General features: G+C 41.1%; 1 protein-coding gene across 2 annotated transcripts in view; it reads left to right on the top strand.

The window, feature by feature from the left end:
- Window positions 1–19,109, top strand: part of amph (amphiphysin) — a 109,518-nt gene that overhangs the window by 68,415 nt on the left and 21,994 nt on the right. For both annotated transcript variants that reach the window (XM_061240746.1, XM_061240745.1), the window contains exons 9-17: window positions 855–937; window positions 3,991–4,132; window positions 4,663–4,791; window positions 8,701–8,799; window positions 9,408–9,431; window positions 10,268–10,291; window positions 12,627–12,659; window positions 14,994–15,053; window positions 16,234–16,395. In XM_061240746.1, the coding sequence (XP_061096730.1) occupies window positions 855–937; window positions 3,991–4,132; window positions 4,663–4,791; window positions 8,701–8,799; window positions 9,408–9,431; window positions 10,268–10,291; window positions 12,627–12,659; window positions 14,994–15,053; window positions 16,234–16,395 (756 nt within the window). The remainder of the gene's footprint in view (window positions 1–854; window positions 938–3,990; window positions 4,133–4,662; window positions 4,792–8,700; window positions 8,800–9,407; window positions 9,432–10,267; window positions 10,292–12,626; window positions 12,660–14,993; window positions 15,054–16,233; window positions 16,396–19,109) is intronic.

Raw genomic sequence — 19,109 nt, 5'->3', positions numbered from 1 at the left:
CAATTAAGCTGTAGAAACATCTCAAGGTTGATCAGTGGAAACAGGATGCACCTGAGCTCAATTTTGAGCTTCATGGCAAAGGCTGTGAATACTTATGTACATGTGATTTCTTAGTTTTTTATTTTTAATAAATGTGCAAAAATAAAAAAAAACTTCTTTCATGTTGTCATTATGGGGTGTTGTGTGTAGAATTGTGAGGAAAAAAATGAATTTATTCCATTTTGGAATAAGGCTGTAACATAACAAAATGTGGGAAAAGTGAAGCGCTGTGAATACTTTCCGGATGCACTGTATATCGATAATGGTTGTTGACCTGCTAGTTGTAAATTTTTAGAAGCAGTTTGAAGCAGAAACCAACATGGTGTGATTTATTTACATGGAAAATATTTTTCCTGAAGGTGAAGATTACTACTGGATTCAACAATAATTTGTCTACAAATACCACTTCTGTTATTAGAAGCAGAAGTAACCTTACATTTTTTAGAGGTATCTAATCGCTGGGGTGGATAACCTCTTAAGATAAAGGTTGATTAAACAGGTCACTAAGTAAATAATTTAACGGATAGCTTTGGTACTAATCACCAAATCAAATCAAATAAATACTTATACTTACGATAAATTAGAAGTTTTAACTGCTGATTGCACTTCTGCCAGACAGGAAATAAGGGCGTTTGCTGTTAAAACTGCTGTATTCGGAAAATAAGACTACAGTATTTTACTTTATACTCACTGGTATCATATGTATGTTTAATTGGAAACAAAATCAACAGTGGCGTTGGGAATTTGGCCACGGTCATTTTCATGCCATTTTGCTAATGCTGTGGTTTCTATCTCCTCTGTCCTGGCTGCTGTAGCTCTGTCACAAGCTGTACGAGGTGATGACCATTTTGGGGGAACAGCATGCAGATAAGGCCTTCACCATCCAGGGAGCTCCCAGGTATGAGTAGCCAGGAAAAGAGACCTGGGAGGAATGTCCTGGGTTGCTGACCTGGGATCAGTCCCCATATAAAAACATGGACCAAATTAGTACTCATGTAGATCTGAATGACTTTAGGCCCAATGAGGAGACCTCATTGTTGTTAGGGTTGTGAGGCTTGGTCACTGCTTTAATGCAATCCCAACCCTGTGGCATGCTCACCCTATCGAAACCATCTTCACTGCCATTCATGGATCTTTCTGCCTATCTAAAGATAGGTCTATATACCTGTTGTATATGAATTAATATAATAATGGAATAAGTAGTGCTCCTCAAACTCTGAATCAATTAGTTGAATCTCAATATCCAGTTGTTCCTCTGTGCATTATAATGTACCTGGATCAAAATGAGATGTACTGATATAGGCCCTAGAATGGTACCTTTAGAGCAGTTCCTTTCCTTACAATTAGCCACTTGTGCTGTTTGTGTGCTGTTTGTTTTTTCAGTATCCCCATGTCATTAATTTGGTACTGTAACAGTCTGTCGTGCTGAGTACACTAGTTTTGTGTACTGCTGCAATATTTACATTAGTATAGAGCAGGGGTGGCCAATTATATTCCTGCAGGACCTGTGTGTTTGTTGCAGGGTCTGTGTGTTTTTGTTGTCACCAATTACACCAGACAATTTAGCTGAATACACTTGAGCTAGTTTAAGCATGGATTAGATCACAGTAAGATGTTAAATGTTGAGAGCCAGGAACAGCTATCTGTAAGGGAGCAGGGGTGGGAGACCAAGAGCGACCGGGAAGGGATCACAAAGTTACCAACGATAAGTTGGATAACCACTAAAATAGGTGAGGAATATAACAGAAAACGGGAGAGACTCCCTGGCAAACTACCCACTGAAACAAAACCGTGAAAGTGCAAACTAGCACAAAATCTCTAAAGAAGTGGGCGAGTTTTGTGAGAAAAGAACGGAAAAAGGGAACCAAACTCCCCAGCGATACGCCAACCAAAAGTCTGACCTGAACTATAATGGTCAGGAAAAACGAAACAAGATTTTTTACCGGCAGTCTTGAACGGGCTAAACCTTAAGGGCGGAACTCTGCCACTCACTCCTTTAAACAGAAGTGGAACCAAGAAACAAAAATAGGGAAGGTTCTCGGGAACTAACCAACCCAAAGGAAAACAATATAGGTCCCTAAACTTCTTTATTTCTAATTTCTAACTAACCCGCGGGCAATTTAGACTGTCCAATCAGCCTAACCTGCATGTCTTTGGACTGTGGGAGGAAACCGGAGTACCCGGAGGAAACCCACACAGACACGGGGAGGACATGCAAACTCCGCAAAGAGAGGCCCCGGCCGACGGGGATTCAAACCCAGGACCTCCGTGCTGTGAGACGGTGCAGTTAGGCACTGCACCGTCTGTGCCGCCTAAATTACTAATTGATTGATCTAATTAAGTAATTAATAGCAGACATGAAATCTAGAAACAGATATGACCCTCTCTCACCACCTCTGGTTTAGGGAGAGTTTTCATATCAGCACTTTCATACCTGATATGAGAGTGTTTGCTACATACATAGTATAGATCATTGCCATAATGCATCTTTAATTTAACCGTTTGTAGTAAACTTCAATTTTGTAGAGCTCATGTTGAAAATATTAAATACTGTAAATAATGTTGAATTTGGTTTACAAAGCAAGATTATTCACGATACAGTATGTATTCCATGTGGCTCATTAAACCCGATTATGCATTGTAAATACATTCTTTTTTCAGAAGGAGCTATATGGATCCCTAATGCAAAACTAGAAGTACTGTGCTTTCATTTTTAGGCATTTTATTTTCAACATTTTATTTTAAGTGCTTCAGCTAAATGCTGTATTCACAGGGAAGTAATCTGCTGTACCAATGAGATTAAAACACCAAAAAGCATGTTCATAATTAAAAGCTGTTTAAAATAAGAATTATTGACGTTTTTACATTTCAGAATGATGAACTGCTACATGGGCGAATGCTAAAGAGAATCTATCCATCTTGTGTTATATTTGGAAAAATGAGAGTGCAGCACTCTGAAATATCTCTAAATCCTCAGGGAGGATGAAAAGGCAGCAGTCCCATGTACATACTCTATTGTAGTTATACAACTGCAAGTTCTTTGAAATTTATAAAATAAATGACAATGTGCTTTTTCTGACAATAATGTAATACATCAATTGTATCACCAGAGATAGTAGATAGAGACAGTTAAATGTTCTGCTTCCTAAATAATATCGCCACCAGCAGAATTTGCTATTAGTCATCCACAATGTGTTCTGTCTGTGATTTTGACTAATGTTTGACAAGGCCAAGATATTTTTTTTTAGCTTTATGCAGTTTGCCCTACCACTTTCTTTTTCATATTTGCTATGAAGCTCAGACATATTTTTCTGTCTCAGTCTCCTTGTATTTATTATTTTATATTGCAGTTTGAGTGCAAGTACCTTTTGTAGTTTTTTTAATCCGTCTTGCTCAGCATAAACCTTTGTCTGAGTCATTTCCTTGGGTCAGACCCTCATTTTGACTGCCCACATATGCATAAATCCATTAGAGCCCTTTTTGTTGGAGTAATGAGTTAATATTCTCTTAATTAGTGCTGTGTACATGGCCTCTTAGAATACTGTATGAGTTTCCTTCATCAGAAGACACTTACATAATAAACTGGCACAACAACTTGCTAAAAACCAACTATGGTAGAAACATCCAAATACGTATTTTATTGGTGGCTGGAGCGGCACCCTTTTTTTGCTTTATACATTCCATTGCACTCCACATAAAAACATTTTTTCACAATTGATTACATATAATTTGGACTGGAGCAACTATGGAATATATGCTTTAATTTTATGCAAAAGTGTAGCGTGCCGTTTCAGGCACAACTTCTTGTATGCGTACGATATATTCACATCATCGTGAAAGACAAGCTTCTTTATCAAAAAGTAATCAACGAGGATATTATTAGCCTTTGATCAGAGTGATGTAGGTGTGTGTTTTAATAAGGGCAGAGGTGTAACTGCACTCCAATCTCAGCGACTCGGGGCCCCTTCGGCTGGCCAGGACGCCCTCGCCCCCTGAGGACGAGTCACCGCCCGGCAGCCCTGTCACCGCCAGCCCCAACCACACGCTCGCACCCGCCTCTCCCGCCCCGCCCCGACCGAAGTCCCCCTCACAGGTACGGTCAGAGCTGAACGAAATGAACAAAACTGTCCCTTTATGAAGGCACAACAACAAAGCGAGGCTGAGATAATAACCTTCTGGGCCCAGCATCATATCTCATGATTATAAAAACTAAAAATTATATTTAATTATGAATTTAAACCAGTTTACTTTCTTTTGCAGTAGTAGTGGTAGTGTTAGCATTACTAGTAGTATTAGTAGCAGTAGTATTATTGGTAGTAGTAGCAGTGGTGGTACTAGTAGTAGTAGTAGTAGTAGTAGCAGTAGTAGTACTCGCAGTGGTGGTAGTAGTTGTAGAGGTAATAGTAGTAGTAGTAGTAGTATTTACAATAATCATAGTCATCATCATCACCATTGTCACCGTAATAATTCTAATGTAAAATTTTGCCCATAAACCACCATATTGATCAGCAAAGACAGATTAATTGTCTGTTAATCTGTTAATAGTCCTGGGGGTGAACTGGTGTAATGCATATTGCTGCTGCTGATACCGATGCACACTGATGTGACCCCCTGCTCATGCAGCTCCGGAAGGGTCCGCCGGTACCGCCCCCGCCGAAGGTCACACCCACCAAGGAGCTGCACCAGGAGCAGATCCTCAACTTGTTTGAGGATAACTTTGTACCAGCGATCAGCATCACCACACCCTCACAGGTTAGTCCCATGGTTCCATGACCGGTGGAACCTCGATAAGATCCGCACATCTTTGGGCCCTTGAGCCCTTAACCCCACATTGCTCCAGGCGGGCATTAGTCTTAGTCTAATCAACTGTGAGTCGCTTTGGATAAAAGTGTCAGCTAAATAACTGTGTTGTCTCCGCCACCAAATCCTGTGGGGATGGATCAAATTGCATCTCGCTGAGATGACTAGCTGCATCTTTACTTTGACTTATCTTTACATCGACTTCAAAGGGTGTTCAGAATCTTCTTTCACCCTAGGCCCTTTTTTTTAACATGATTCCACTGCACTTAATCTTGATGAAATTAGCCGAAATGAGACAATTTTTCTGTTTTTATTTTGCTGAGATTGTGACTTTAAAGGGTGCTGGACTACATGATAGTGGACTCACAGATCTTTTTTTGCCTACAAGCTTTGAATAGATATTCCACGGAAAAAAATGAATTTTCTTTATATTTTGCATACTATGTCTTTTACATAATAATTATTTTTTATTGTGGGAGTCAACGGTAAAAAACAAACTGCACACTCAAACTACACTCAAAACGACACAGACTTCCATCTTGTTTTACCATGCATTCCCATAATATGAATTTAATATGAAATAATAATGACTGGGTTGGTCTATGATTTATGATACAATTCCGTAATTATTCTCGCACCTTCACAGAGGTTCGCATGAGGAACTGAAGCTCTGCACCTTTTGGAAAGTTTTACTTGCCATATTAAGAATGTGGGACTGCAGGGAGGATTATTTGTTTGAGGCCCACACTGTGAAGGATAAGCTTCATGGTTTCAGATCGAATCCGGACCAAACTAGTGTGGACGTTACAGTAGCTCCATAATTCAAAGCACAATGGAGGCTCGCGTCAAACAGGCTGGCGACACTATATGCTTTGGAGAGGAATTGCAGATATCTACACTCACTTGAATCAGGATTGACTAGCGCATGAATTTCAACATTCCAAATTAGGTGTTCAGCCATGTTGGGTGCCAATATATTGAAATTGAAATCTGTCCGTAGGCCAGTGTTAGCTTATTTTTGTGATTATAAATTAGGTTAAATTGTTTATATTAGATTCAACTTTATTGTCATCACCTTGTTAAGGTAATGCTAAGGCAATGAAATGTGTCCTCTGCATTTAATTTATGGGGGCGACATGGCTCAGGCAGTAAGAGCAGTCAGCCAGCCGATGACTTGAGAATTTGCCATTGCTGTGGGCTGGACATCTTAGTCCTGACCTTTCAGAAACAGAAAAATCTGAATTAAATTGGATTTGTGGAGGAGCTCAGAATTCAAGTAGGCCAGCTCGGCCTGTTCTTCTGTGTGCAATTGCCTATATTTTATACTTTTCCGGAAAAGGTGCTTTCAGAAGAAATAAATGAGTGACAGTATTAGACTCATGGTTTGAAAAGGCAGGTGAAGCTTTAATTTAAATTTGAACATGTCTTGCAGTTGCAAAACTTGTCTTGCAACTACGTAGCATTTACGACTTTATTGCTTATTTGATTGGATTACCATTTTATTGCTTATTTGATTGGATGCTAAACTGAATAAAGTGACCCCCATTCAATAGTATTTGGTGGCGTAGCTTAGCACAGATCCAATATGTCTCCCAGCACTCTCTGCCCTACCCCTGTGCTGAAGCTTCGGGGATAGTGGGAGGGCTAGTACAGGAATAATGGACGATGTATTACACAGGAAGTAAATCACTCCTCGTTTCTGGTTTGCATCCGATCTAATTAAAAGTATTAATCACCCGATGGTCACACCTGTTCGTCATGTGAGTAATTGTGTCTAGTCGGCCCAAAAGCCCAGAAGAATTAAGCCTCTCACTCAAACCATAATATTTGTTATGATGTTATAAGGCTTCACAACTTATCATAAAAGCCCAAATTCACTTCGGTTGGAGATTGCAGCCATTGATATCTGCTGCAGTAAATGCTAACTTTCATCTTGTTTATACTTCTGTTTTAAATTCATAACCTTACACTTATGCACAGCCATACCTATACACAGTGAGTGTGAGATAAAACTTCTAAAATGCAAAATGTCATAAAGAACACCACAATAAAAGAAGCTAATTTACATACGAAACTCTGGAAGTGATTAATCACAGTAGTTATTGGTGTACCAGAGTTATTAAGGCATATAGTTTTCTCAGCTAAAATCAAATACTTCTTCTTCCTCTACTAGCTGTCTACAGTCCAGTACAAGCTCTTGAGTGAAATTTGATTCTCAGTGCCATTTGAGCACACTTAATTTGGTCATAAATAAGGAGGCTAAATGTTACACCAAGCTGTCTTTGGGCTTTGTCTGTCAGGGCATAGAAACCATTGATTTAAGAGAGGCCTCGAAGCCTTCGGCTACTAATATTGTTAAATGTGCTCTCCATTCTTACTTAGACGATAAATAATGTGATAAGTGAATCGCTGTTTGGGAAAATATGTAGGAAATCAACAACGTGCCACAAACATGTTGAATATCAGTAGCTGGTTCACAACATCCATCCATCCATCCATCCATCCATTATCTGAACCCGCTTATCCTGATCAGGGTCGCAGGGGGGCTGGAGCCTATCCCAGCATACATTGGGCGAAAGGCAGGAATACACCCTGGACAGGTCGCCAGTCCATCGCAGGGCACACACACCATTCACTCACACACTCATGCCTACGGGCAATTTAGACTCTCCAATCGGCCTAACCTGCATGTCTTTGGACTGTGGGAGGAAACCGGAGTACCCGGAGGAAACCCACGCAGACACGGGGAGAACATGCAAACTCCGCACAGAGAGGCCCCGGCCGACGGGGATTCGAACCCAGGACCTCCTTGCTGTGAGGCGGCAGTGCTACCCACTGCACCATCCGTGCCGCCTGGTTCACAACATTTCAAACTTAAATTAATTCAACAGTGTTGTCAACCCTCCCTGACAAGCTTGTTACAGTTGTGTAGATTGTGAATAACAATGAGCATTTTACATTTCTGCTGTAGTCCACAAAAAGGATTTGCAGTATTTTCTGTAAGTGCTGTATTTTTACTTAAGTATTAGCGTTTGCTATAACCAGTACATTTCTGCCTTGTCTCCATGGAGCTATGCTGTTTTATCCTTTGATCTCTAACAAGTGGTTCAGTCTGCTGCCCAAATCCCACACATACTTTCATTTGCATAAAAAACTAAAATACATGTGAGGAAATCACACCCGACGCGTTTCGGTAAATTTAGGTCATTTGTATTTTTCCATTGACAGGCACTTAACTTGCATGAAATTGTGCAGGTTAAGATCAACTTTGTAGCATTCTGTGATTACAGGAACGCTCACCCACTGCTGAGCATGTCTAATATGCTAAATCTCAAGGTTTCCTTATTCCTTATTTTGACAAAGGAAATCACATATCCAGGACTGACAGTATTAAGCTGTCAGACATCTCGGTATCAAGCATGATACTGAATTGATTTTGCTCAGTAGGATGTAGAACGTTGTACTGGAAGTGTGATGAAGGTCCCTTCCACTCTTGTGTTGGCAATTTCCAATTTTGACCCATGTGAATTTTCAATCATCAAATTAGAATTAGAAACTAGTCCTCTGCATTATGGTTGTTTCATGAGCCGGCTTCTAGATTGTAGCAGAGAATGAAAAGTGCATAACCTGCACAAAAATTGGCATATTTCCAGAAGGAAAGGTTTTTGGGGTAAAATGGATGTGTTTTATGTGTCCTCTTTTTTCCCTTGAACTATTGATCTGAGAGAATCAAGTTGGGAGGACAGTGCCATAACTTCAACAGCTTGCAGGATTGTACTTTCCGAAAACTGAAATGAAAAGGAATGGTACCATGTGACATTGTGATTTGTAGATTGAGGCCGTCATGTTTTCTCTCCACAGAACCAAAAGGCTGGGGAGTCTCTCTTGGATCTGGACTTTGACCCATTCAAGCCGGACTCCACCACTCCCATTGGCCAGTCACAATCACCCATGTCACAGGTCCTATTATGCTTACAAAACTCAAAAATAATATCTCTCCAAAATGTCTTACCCAGACATACAATCAGTGAGCACTGGACCTAAGAGGTTTGACGCATTGTGTGTTCAGAGATGCTCTTCTGCATACCACTGTTGTGATGTATGGTTAATTGTGTGACTTTTACCAGTCTGTCCCTTATCTCACCTCTCTCATTAACAACACATTTTTCCCACAGAACTGCTGCTCCCTGGATATTTTTTAGTTTTTTGCACCATTCTCTGCAAACTCTAGTGACTGTTATGTGTGAAAATCCCAAGAGATTATGATTTATGAGATATTAAAACCACCCTGTCCAGCACCAACAATCATTCCATGGTCAAACTTAGATCATATTTCTTCCCCATTCTGACATTTGGTCTGAAAAACAGCTGAACCTCTTGACCATGTCTGCATGCTTTTATGCCTTTAGTTTCTACCACATGTTTGGCTGATTAAATATTTGCATTAACAAGCTGGTGTAAAGGTCTACCTAATAAAGTGCTCAGTGAGTGTAGGAATGCCATTCTCTGTTTACAAATTAATGTATTCCGTTGCAAGTTAACTAATCAAATATTTTCTAATCCTGTAGACTCTGCCTTGGGACCTATGGACGGTAAGATTTTATCTTAGCTGATCTTTATCTTTCTCTTGATGCTGTTGTTGTGTTGAGGACCTGCACATTGCTACATGTGTTAATACCAAGCCATGATGCCCTCATGCTGGGCTCTGTAGTTCTCCTTAAGTGGCTGCATGGGTCAGTTTTGGCATATTATGATATTTTGCTTCTACATCTGCTGTAGTTTCATAATAAATGAAACAGTGAGCAGAAGCAGCCTTCAGTAGTTCATTTAAATGCCTTATACCTGCTGCTTCGGGCATGCCAAGCACCAAAAATAACATTAACGGCCATTTTCTGGGAATTGCATTCAGTGCAGTCCGTAAGTATTTGCACAGTGGTACAATGTTGGCTCTTTACTCTCAACACATTGGATTTGAAATTAATCGATTAATAATGAGGTTAAAGTGCAGTCTTTCACCTCATAGTCTCCCCATTTTAGGGGACCAAAAGTAATTGAACAGTTGGCTTCTCAGCTATTTCTGTTTACTCAGGTATATTCACTTGCTTTCTTTGTGCATGTATAAGAAAGCTTTCAGTATCTAGTTTTGATCACCCTTGGAGTCTGTTATTGGCATATGTCAACATGAAGGCCAGAGCTGTGCCAAGGAAAGACAAGGAAGCCATTTTGAGTTTTTCAGTAGAAGGCCTCTGCATTATATTTATTGCGACACCACAACCCATTTGGCCAATGCCTAATAATAAGTAATTTTTTTCCCACATAGTATGTGGTGCTTATGTGCAATAATTGGTAAACTCTCTTCAAAAGCGGTGTACTTCTAATTCCCAGTGCATGTCATGGTGTATTCAATGTATCTGTTTCTTCCTTCTAGACAAACTCTGGTCCTCCACAGCCTGTAAGTAATGTCTCAATAGCGGTGACTATTTTCAAACTGCAGACAGAACTATAGGTCCCAAGGTTTTGCCAAGACAAGAGAGAAATATCACCAGAGAACCAGCTTTGTGGATTTGGCAGCAATAAATTAAGAGCATAGCAAGGGCTTTAAAGTACAAGAGGGAATTAAACAAACTCCATAGCAACACATTCAGGCATCATAGGCATGGAAAAGTCTGTTAAGGTCCGACACGTTGTCGCTGGAAGTTTACATTACCAGGAAAATCAGGTGAGGAACTACTCTACGTGGCCTCACAGGAGCTTTCCTCCTGGAGCATTAGATATGTGCACCAGTTTTAAAGTGCTGCCAAAGCCTCAGTTGATGATATCCTATTGCATTTAATGTTGATTAGTTAAGCCGGTTGACACATTGTCATTTTCGTACAGCTTTGTCTCATTCACAGAATCATTGCACAGATGTCTGTTTGCTCTTTCTTGGACATTCACCATACCCCATTTCTGACTTTATTTTCTCTTCCATGCCTTCTCTCACTGTGAATGCTTTTGCTTTTTTCTTCTTTTTCTTCACGTCTCTTTTATCTGCCGGCCTAAAGCCTGGCTCTCTCTCTCTCTGTAACCTGACTGGGGAGGAGGGCACAGAGCTCGGTGGTGCCGGTGACGTCACCAGCACGGTCTCTGACCCAGGGACAGGCAGGAGCTCCAGTCCCGGCTGGGTGGCCACCTTCGGTTTCCCCACGGCCGCCCAGGAGAACAGCGCCGAAACCGAAACTGTAGGCTCGAACCTTCCGCCGTCTTTCCCACCTGAACGGGAAGAACGGGGCCCAGTGGCAGATGATAGCCAGATTTGTTCTGAGGGGAAGGAGGAGGAAAGAGAGGAGGAGGAGGAGGAGGAGAGGCAGGACTGGACTTCGGCAGACAGCCAAGCCAGCGAGCCCGCTCAGCAGGGAGATGCTCCCAAAGCAGAGGTTAGGAGCTGGGAAGTCCAGCAGTGTCCTGATCCCAAACCAGACCGTGATCCCTGTGCCATGGTAGACAGAGGTAGGGAGTAGCCCAGGACAGGGAAGGAACAGGGAAGGATGGCTCAGGACGAGGCCAATGGAAGCGAGCGCGTGGTACAGGATGGTGTAGTGCAGGATGGGGTCTCGGCCCAGTATGAGTGTGTCAGAATGGGTGAAAACAGAGAGTTCAATGCCTGAGACTAAGATGGAGGAGGTGGTCGTGGACCAGGGACAGAATAACATGAGCGAGTTAGCTAACGCAGAGGAAGAGCTTCCTTCTGCAGACCTCATGGGCCCACACGTGGAGGAGACAGCAGAGCAACAGGCTGCGGTGGACAGAAGGGCCCCATCCAGATTGGCTGATAAGGCTGAGACAATGTTACATCAGAGGGGCCACCCAGTGGGTTACATGGGGTGGAGCAAAGTGCATGTGACTCATTTGAGACCGCTACAACACAGCCAGCAGTAATACGCTAAGTGGCTGTGCCATCCAGCCGGATGGGGTCAGTGTGCTGGAAGGCGATGGCCATCTGACCAACATGCTGGTTGACTTTGCATCCAACCAATTAGCAGAAGCCCATACGGGAGAAAGCGGGGGAGGGTAGGTAAAGGATGCCTTCATCAGAAGCAAGAACCGGATATAGCTGGAGCACTTCGAGCCAGGTGTGGGATTTTTTCATGAGGGATGGGGGAAGGATGTGCATGGTGGTCGCCATTCCCAACCCAGCAGCAGTGGCAGGTAGTCAGCAGGAGCACCAGCTTCTTCTACAACGGCCTGGGGGACTTTGTCACTGGATAGGGGAAAGCAACCAAAACGAAAACCCTTCCGCCCCCCAACATGCCGGCAGGAGCGTGGGCACTAGTGGAGACCCCTCCTCGAGGACGTCCAGGCGCACTGACACATGCAGCTCCAGGGAGGGTAGCACCAATACCGAGAACTGCAGCTCAGACGTGTGCGACAACCGGACATACCGGATATACCGAGAAGTTATACCGAAAAATAGATGCAGAAAAGGAAGAGATATCTAATTTTTATTACCCCTATGTAGCTTAGCATAGCATAGCCTAGCTTAGCATAGAACAGGCCCTGGCAGGAGACCCCTCTCTCCTTTCCCTGAGATGAAAAAACTCTTTGCAACACAACACTCCTCCCCCGACGTTCCTGCTGTGCCCAGACTCCTTGCCCTTCTCTCCGCCTGTTTCTTTTCCATGTCTTTGTTTTCCTCTTGTACCATTGAAAAATGCATTTCTGTGCAGAATAACACAATCTCTGCTTTTTTTCAAGTAGCCTTTAGTCAGAGCCTGACATATTAATTATTTCTTTCTGATTCAATATAGGTGTCCAGCAATGCTTTTAATGGATTTTCTCAGGTAAAGATACCTTCCAATACTTTCTTTTCACACATTACTATTATAGATATTGCAACCCATTACAAGATGAAACGGCATGTTATGTGTGGTAATTGCTGTCATCCTTTAACCACCTTCTTAGCGGAATGGCGGTGACCAAAGCTTCTCCTCAGGGTTCAAGGAAAAAGTTGAACACTGAATAAGAAAATTAAAGCCAATGCCATGCCCTTACCAAAACATCCATGGCTTACAGCACTGTATGTGAATTTACTGATGAATTGTAATACATGTTCATGTCCTTTTAGAAATATCGTTCATGTTTTTTTTACGATAGAGCAATAGAAGATACATTCTATATAAGACGTTATTTGAGCTTTTTAAGGAACTGTCAGGGTAATAGTTATGTTATATCAGTATACATGTGTAAAAAAAACCTTACTCACTGTACATCCAAAATTATCCTCCTTGCAGTTTAAACATCATCTTTATAAGGAATCAGCGCATTTTTAAAACCATACCAAGCACTTTGAAGGTGGCTGTTATAAGGGAAGATTATCCCTGATTCAGACTGCTTTAAAGAAGGCAAAAACCACAGTTCTGTAAAAAATAACTCAGAACCCCTTCCTAATTTCCCCAACTGCATTATTTCTTATTTGTCACTCGGTTTCAGATCCTTAGACAAAATGTAATATTACACAAGGGGAAACAGAAAACACAAAGCACATTTTTTGAATGAACTTAAATGAAATAATTATCAAACACCAATATCATAATGTGAAAAAGTAATTGTCCCCCTTAGTTACTGAATCAATTGATCAAATCTCATTTATAATTAGAATCAGTTTATCAAACACTGCCAGACTTGATTGCAGCCAGCCCTGTTATATCTAAACCTCACTCATATTGAAAAGTGATGTGTATGAGTAATGGATTGATAGTTTACTCATTGGATATGTGCCTACTCAATCTTTTTTATTTTCTCATAAAGGCTATGCATGTTCATTTACGTGGAACTTGGCCCATGTATTAATTTATCGTACAGTTTGTAAAACAGTGCCTGAATGATCCCCAAGCCCATTAGGACATGGGCCCCAGTATGTCTGGCGTAAAGCAAATACAGCATTTCACAGTGAGAACATTATACCAACAGTCAAACTTAAGGAGAATGTCTGTTCAACTGTCCTTGAACTGAAGCCGAAATGTAATTTGATCATGCAACAAGACAATTATCCAAAACATAAAAACAAGTCCACATCTGACCACCCTGACCACTTGTCTGGCACTAACAATCATTCCACGGTCAAAGTCACTTAGATCACATTTCTTCCCCATTCTGACATTTGGTCTGAACAACAGCTGAATCTCTTGACCACGTCTGCATGCTTAATTGCTGCCACATTATTGACTGATTAAATATTTGCATTAACACGCTGGTGTACAGGTCGACCTAATAAATTGCTCACTGTGTATTTAATTACACTATATATCACAAAACTGTTTAAAAGAGCTAATAATGATGCATAACTCTTTGTGAAAGGAACAGGGGAAACTAATTAGAGATCAGTGTTGTGAAATAGGTTTCAATGCACCCAGAATTTTACAATAATTACTTTTCTTACTATACAGGCCAAGAATGACCAGTCACTAATTAGCATGTTAGTGGTCGTACAGATATCTCTAAAGCATACCAATTTGTCTAGCCTGGTTTCTATGATAATTATATTCAAACAAAGTGCAGATGACTTGCAGATAATTTTCTACACCTATTCATTTAAATCCAGAATTATAATTTATTTATAAGTGAATTATTGTGCTATTGCTATCGATGTGTATTTTAGGAAAATTGAGGGGTTTTTTCTATAGCTGTTTGTGTAAAAACAATTCAGGATAATGATGTACAATAAATAATTGCTATTAATTACAGGAAGGGAAATTACTGCTCCCTTCCTGTCAGCTTGAAGCAGTCTGGCCATTCTCCTCTGACCATTAACAAGGCATTAACGCCCACAAAAATGCCGCTTAATGGATTTTTTTTGGTGTGTTTTTTTCCGCCATTCTCTAGAAACTATTGTGCATGAAAATTCAGAGGAGATCAGTTTCTGAGATAGTCAAACCACCCTGTCCGGCACTAGCAATCATTCCACAGTCAAAGTCACTTAGATCACATTTCATCTCCATTCTGATGTTTGGTCTGAATGACAACTGAACCTCTTGACCATGTCGGCATGCATTTTTGCATTGAGTTGCTGCCACATGATTGGCTGACTCGATTCGATTAAAGTGGTCAATGTTAATTGTGGAGTTTTACATATTAGCCTGTTTCTTATACTCTTGTATTTTTTGCTTGTCTCAAAGATGGATGCAGGCACCTCCTTATTTACCGCAGATTCAAACCAGAGTGGGTTTGGTACAATGGTAAGTTGTGCAGTAGCACATTAATCGAGCGAGACATCAATTTTAAGACACCATTCAATTCTTGTTTCAGAAGCACACACTGTTAAGAGGAACACAAGCATAAGAATGCATGCAATGCTTAATTACACAAGGTTAAGTGACATTTTCATCCATAGGATTCTGCTTTCTCCTCTTGCAGTACAACATGTATTAAATTGTATCATTTTTATTTTATTTCTAGCACTGTGTGTTACATTTGTTTTATTGTATTTTTCCTTTGATTTCTAAATACTCATCTACATTGTTTCATGGTTTGTTTTGTTTGTTTATCCTTAAAATTTTTATAATGTATGTCATCTGATTATCACCCATGCTGCACCAGAAATAAATAACTTTGTTGTGGTTATGCACTTCACAAATACTTTCAATCTCAATTTACAGCAACACCATCCAGTTAGAAATTGAATGCATTTATATAATTTATCATGATAATTTGTTATTTAGCTGATGCTTTTATCAAAAGCGAGTAACAGTTGATTAGACTAAGCAGGGGACATTCCGTCCCAGAGAAATGCAGGGTTAAGGGCCTTCCTCAGGGGCCCTACAGCTGTGTGGATCTTATGGTGGCTACACCGGGGGTGGAGCCACCCACCTTCCGGGTCCCAGTCATGTACCTTAGTCACTATGCTACAGGCTGGCCCTGCATTAAGCATTTAAAGTCTGTCAAATGTTATTCTTAACTAAACTGGAGTTTTTCACGTTTCATGTGAGGCTTTTATTTAACTGTCTTGCAGTTAAATTATTCCAGCAATTTACCCCTCAAGCACAGTCATTTGCAAATAAATTGTAACTTTTCTTTTCTGTAGAAATGTTAGTGATTATTTTGACTGTCAAAACAATGCATATTTGGATCAGAATATATCTGGACTTTTCCATGTTTTATTTATTTGAGTAAGCCCCTCTACAGGTTTCACAGTTATGGTACTGGAGCCATTGTGTGTTTTGTTGTTGGCCTTGCTATAAAAAAGTAAAAGTTCCTTTTAACAGTGTAATTCTACATTGGTCTCTGTGTGGTTAAAACCTATACAAGTACATGTACCATCCCGTAACACGTGCATAGTGCAACAAGAGCAGAATTGGAGGAGTCTGTTGGTGTGTTTTGAATGTTGATGTACTTCTCTCCTCCCCGTTCTGTGATTAGCCTGAGGCTGAGGCAGCGCCCCCTGGTGCTGAAAAAGTGTCAGTCTCTGAAACTGTCTCTGAACCGGGCCTGGCCCAGGAACCCTCCAGCACTGTTGCTGATGCTAGCGCAGATGGCGGTGCAGATGCTGCTCCAACCAGACCGCCAACAGAAAAAGCTGCAGTGAGTCTCATTGGATATCATTACCGCCATCACCATAATCAGCATCATCATCCTTTGCCATCATCTGAATCGGCGTCGCCATCATCATCATCATCGTTATATTCATCATCGTCAATGTGATACCCTTCTTATTCAACATCTTTAGTGTCACCATCTTAATCAGACCAATTTCACTATCACTTCCATCGGCATTATCTTCAGCTTCCTTTCCATCATCATCATAGTCATCGTCATCATCATCATAATTTTTTTTATTTGCATGTGAAAATACAACTAATAAACATATCGATAGGCAGTAAATGATTGATTGATTTGAATATCTTGTTTTATTTTTCAATGGGTGTTTTTGGGGATGGAAATGGGACACTATTATCCATTGTTATATACTGTTTACAGTACTCTGTTAAAGTCCAAGGCACCCTAGATAATATAAATTTGGTCATAGATATTTTTAGATTTATTTATTTATTTTTGGGATTTCCAGTAATAGTCCTTGGGCCAAACCATTTTTCGGTACCATCTGGGTGGGCAAATTCTAGATGTGATTTTTTTAGTCCTATACATCCCTAGATTATGTTTTGATATGATAGACCTTTTGGTTTGGCAGCTTATTAGTGGTTATCACCTCCTAAAGGTATGGACTGCTTTCGTTCAAAACCGGAGTTTTGCCAAAAAAAGTCCCCTGCCATATTTTGCCCCCCTTCGCATGATTCGCTTGTAGGTCGGGCTGTGGGGGTGCTAGAGACATGAGCCTGCAGTTTTTGTTATGCGCCTGAGTCTCCTGAACACGTAGAAACCAACCCTGAGTCGATCAGCTATGGTCACTTTTCCCGCACCTACCCCCTACCGGTGAATGCCTAATTTTTGCGGTTTTCCGGAGGTATTGTGCGGTAGGTGCGGGAAAGTTACCATAGCTCAGCGTAGGAAGCTCTGATCGACTCGGGGTTGGTCTCTACGTGTTCAGGAGACCCAGGCGCATAAAGAACATGTCTCTATCAACCACAGCCCAACCACAGCCCGAGCTATGAGCAAATAACCCGAAGGGGAGCAAAATATGGCAGGGGACTTTTTTGGCTCCACCAGAAAAGTTAAAAAGGGTAAAACATTTTACCTAATAGATATCACCATGACACTTCCTCAGTTGGTTACTTACATAAAGACTATTATTTTTTGTATTAAAAGTTTTCTGAATTTTTATGTTTAAATATGCAAATGATGCATTATCTACTTAAAATATGTGTTAATTTACACATACAATACATAAACCCTTCTTGAAGGTTTTGTATATGTCCAGGTTTCAGTTCAGTTCAGTGAGTGAGTCTAGTGGCTGGTGACCGCTAGGACCATAGGCAGATGCCTTGTTGGTAAGTAATTTGTTCAAAGTACTTAAAACAAATAAAGTGTGTGTTTACCCCCTCAAATGAATGAATTAATTAATTAATTTATTATTTATTTAATTTATCTCCAGCCAGATCTATATTTAGAGGTAAGTTACCTTAGGTAAGTTAGCGGTAATGTATATTACATAGATACGCTCCCGTTAATAACTAGCTAGTTAATAACGAGTTAATCACCTTTTAGTTAGCTAGTTTGGCTAGCTAGTAGCTTGCTGTGCACCCAGGCATGAGACACGTGTTTATATTGTAGTAATATTAAACCTGTTAAGCCCGATCGGCCCGCCAGCAGGCCGAAAAAAATACCGGCTTGATCCATCACTAGAAAACATAATAAAACAGGGCAATGGTGTTTATTTTCAACTGTTGCTCAAAGTTTAGACCCTAATGTTCAAATGTTCGTCACAAAACACGATCGAAAGTGCAGGCTACAGTGGAGTCCAGTGGGCAAACGCAAAGACTGTTCCTGTTTACGTTATTTGAATGTGCAATAGTTGTTTTCAAGAGTACATTGTTTACACTAATTGTGATATTTTTGTTTTCTAATTGCACATTGACATTGATCACTTTTTATTTGGTTATTCTATTATTGGAGTGGACATTTTATAGCCCCAGGCCTGAGACTGAAGCCTTTGGTTCCTCCAGGTGTTTGTGTGTCCTTGTTGACAGTCTCCTCAATGGTCTGGTCGACAGGAATTCGCCCAAAAGGATTTCTGCTGCCAAATTGGACAGAGAAGCCTCCCTGCAGGAAGTGGGCATGTACTTCAGGGTGATCAGCAGGCAGTTGTGACATGGTTGCATAGTAGTAGGAAAGGTAGCGGGCGTAATTGAGCTTGTCGTAAGCAAAACACCAAGGGATCATCTCTCTGATGCATGCAAGGTGCAACATCCAGTTGCCTTCTCTAGAAGCACGAATCAGGCCCAACAGGATCTCTGTCATATCAAGGTAGGACATCCAGAAAGCTGAAAGACCATGTTGGCTTTGGAGAGAGTCCAGGTAGACCTGGAACAGCTCCATGGTGAGGGTGAATGAGGCATTCTCAAGAAGCTCTGTGAGTGACACCTGACAGACATCACCATGGAAGCTGCCAATGCCCCTCAGGGCTTCTTCCAGGTTGCGAACCTGTGTGGGATGTTTGTCCTTTATCCACAGAAGGAAGCCTTTCCAGGCAAGCCTCATTAATGCTTCGTAGACCAGCTTGTGCAGCCTGACAGCTCTGTTGTACTTTCTTCCTTCCATCACACCAGCTACCGACCCTTCAGCAATAACACCAGACTCCACACAGATGTCTCTCAACCCTGCATCTTGGAATCGTTTCC

Source organism: Conger conger, chromosome 4, assembly GCF_963514075.1.
Source record: "Conger conger chromosome 4, fConCon1.1, whole genome shotgun sequence".
In the NCBI taxonomy this organism is placed as follows: domain Eukaryota; kingdom Metazoa; phylum Chordata; class Actinopteri; order Anguilliformes; family Congridae; genus Conger; species Conger conger.
This window is presented reverse-complemented; position numbering and strand designations above follow the sequence as displayed.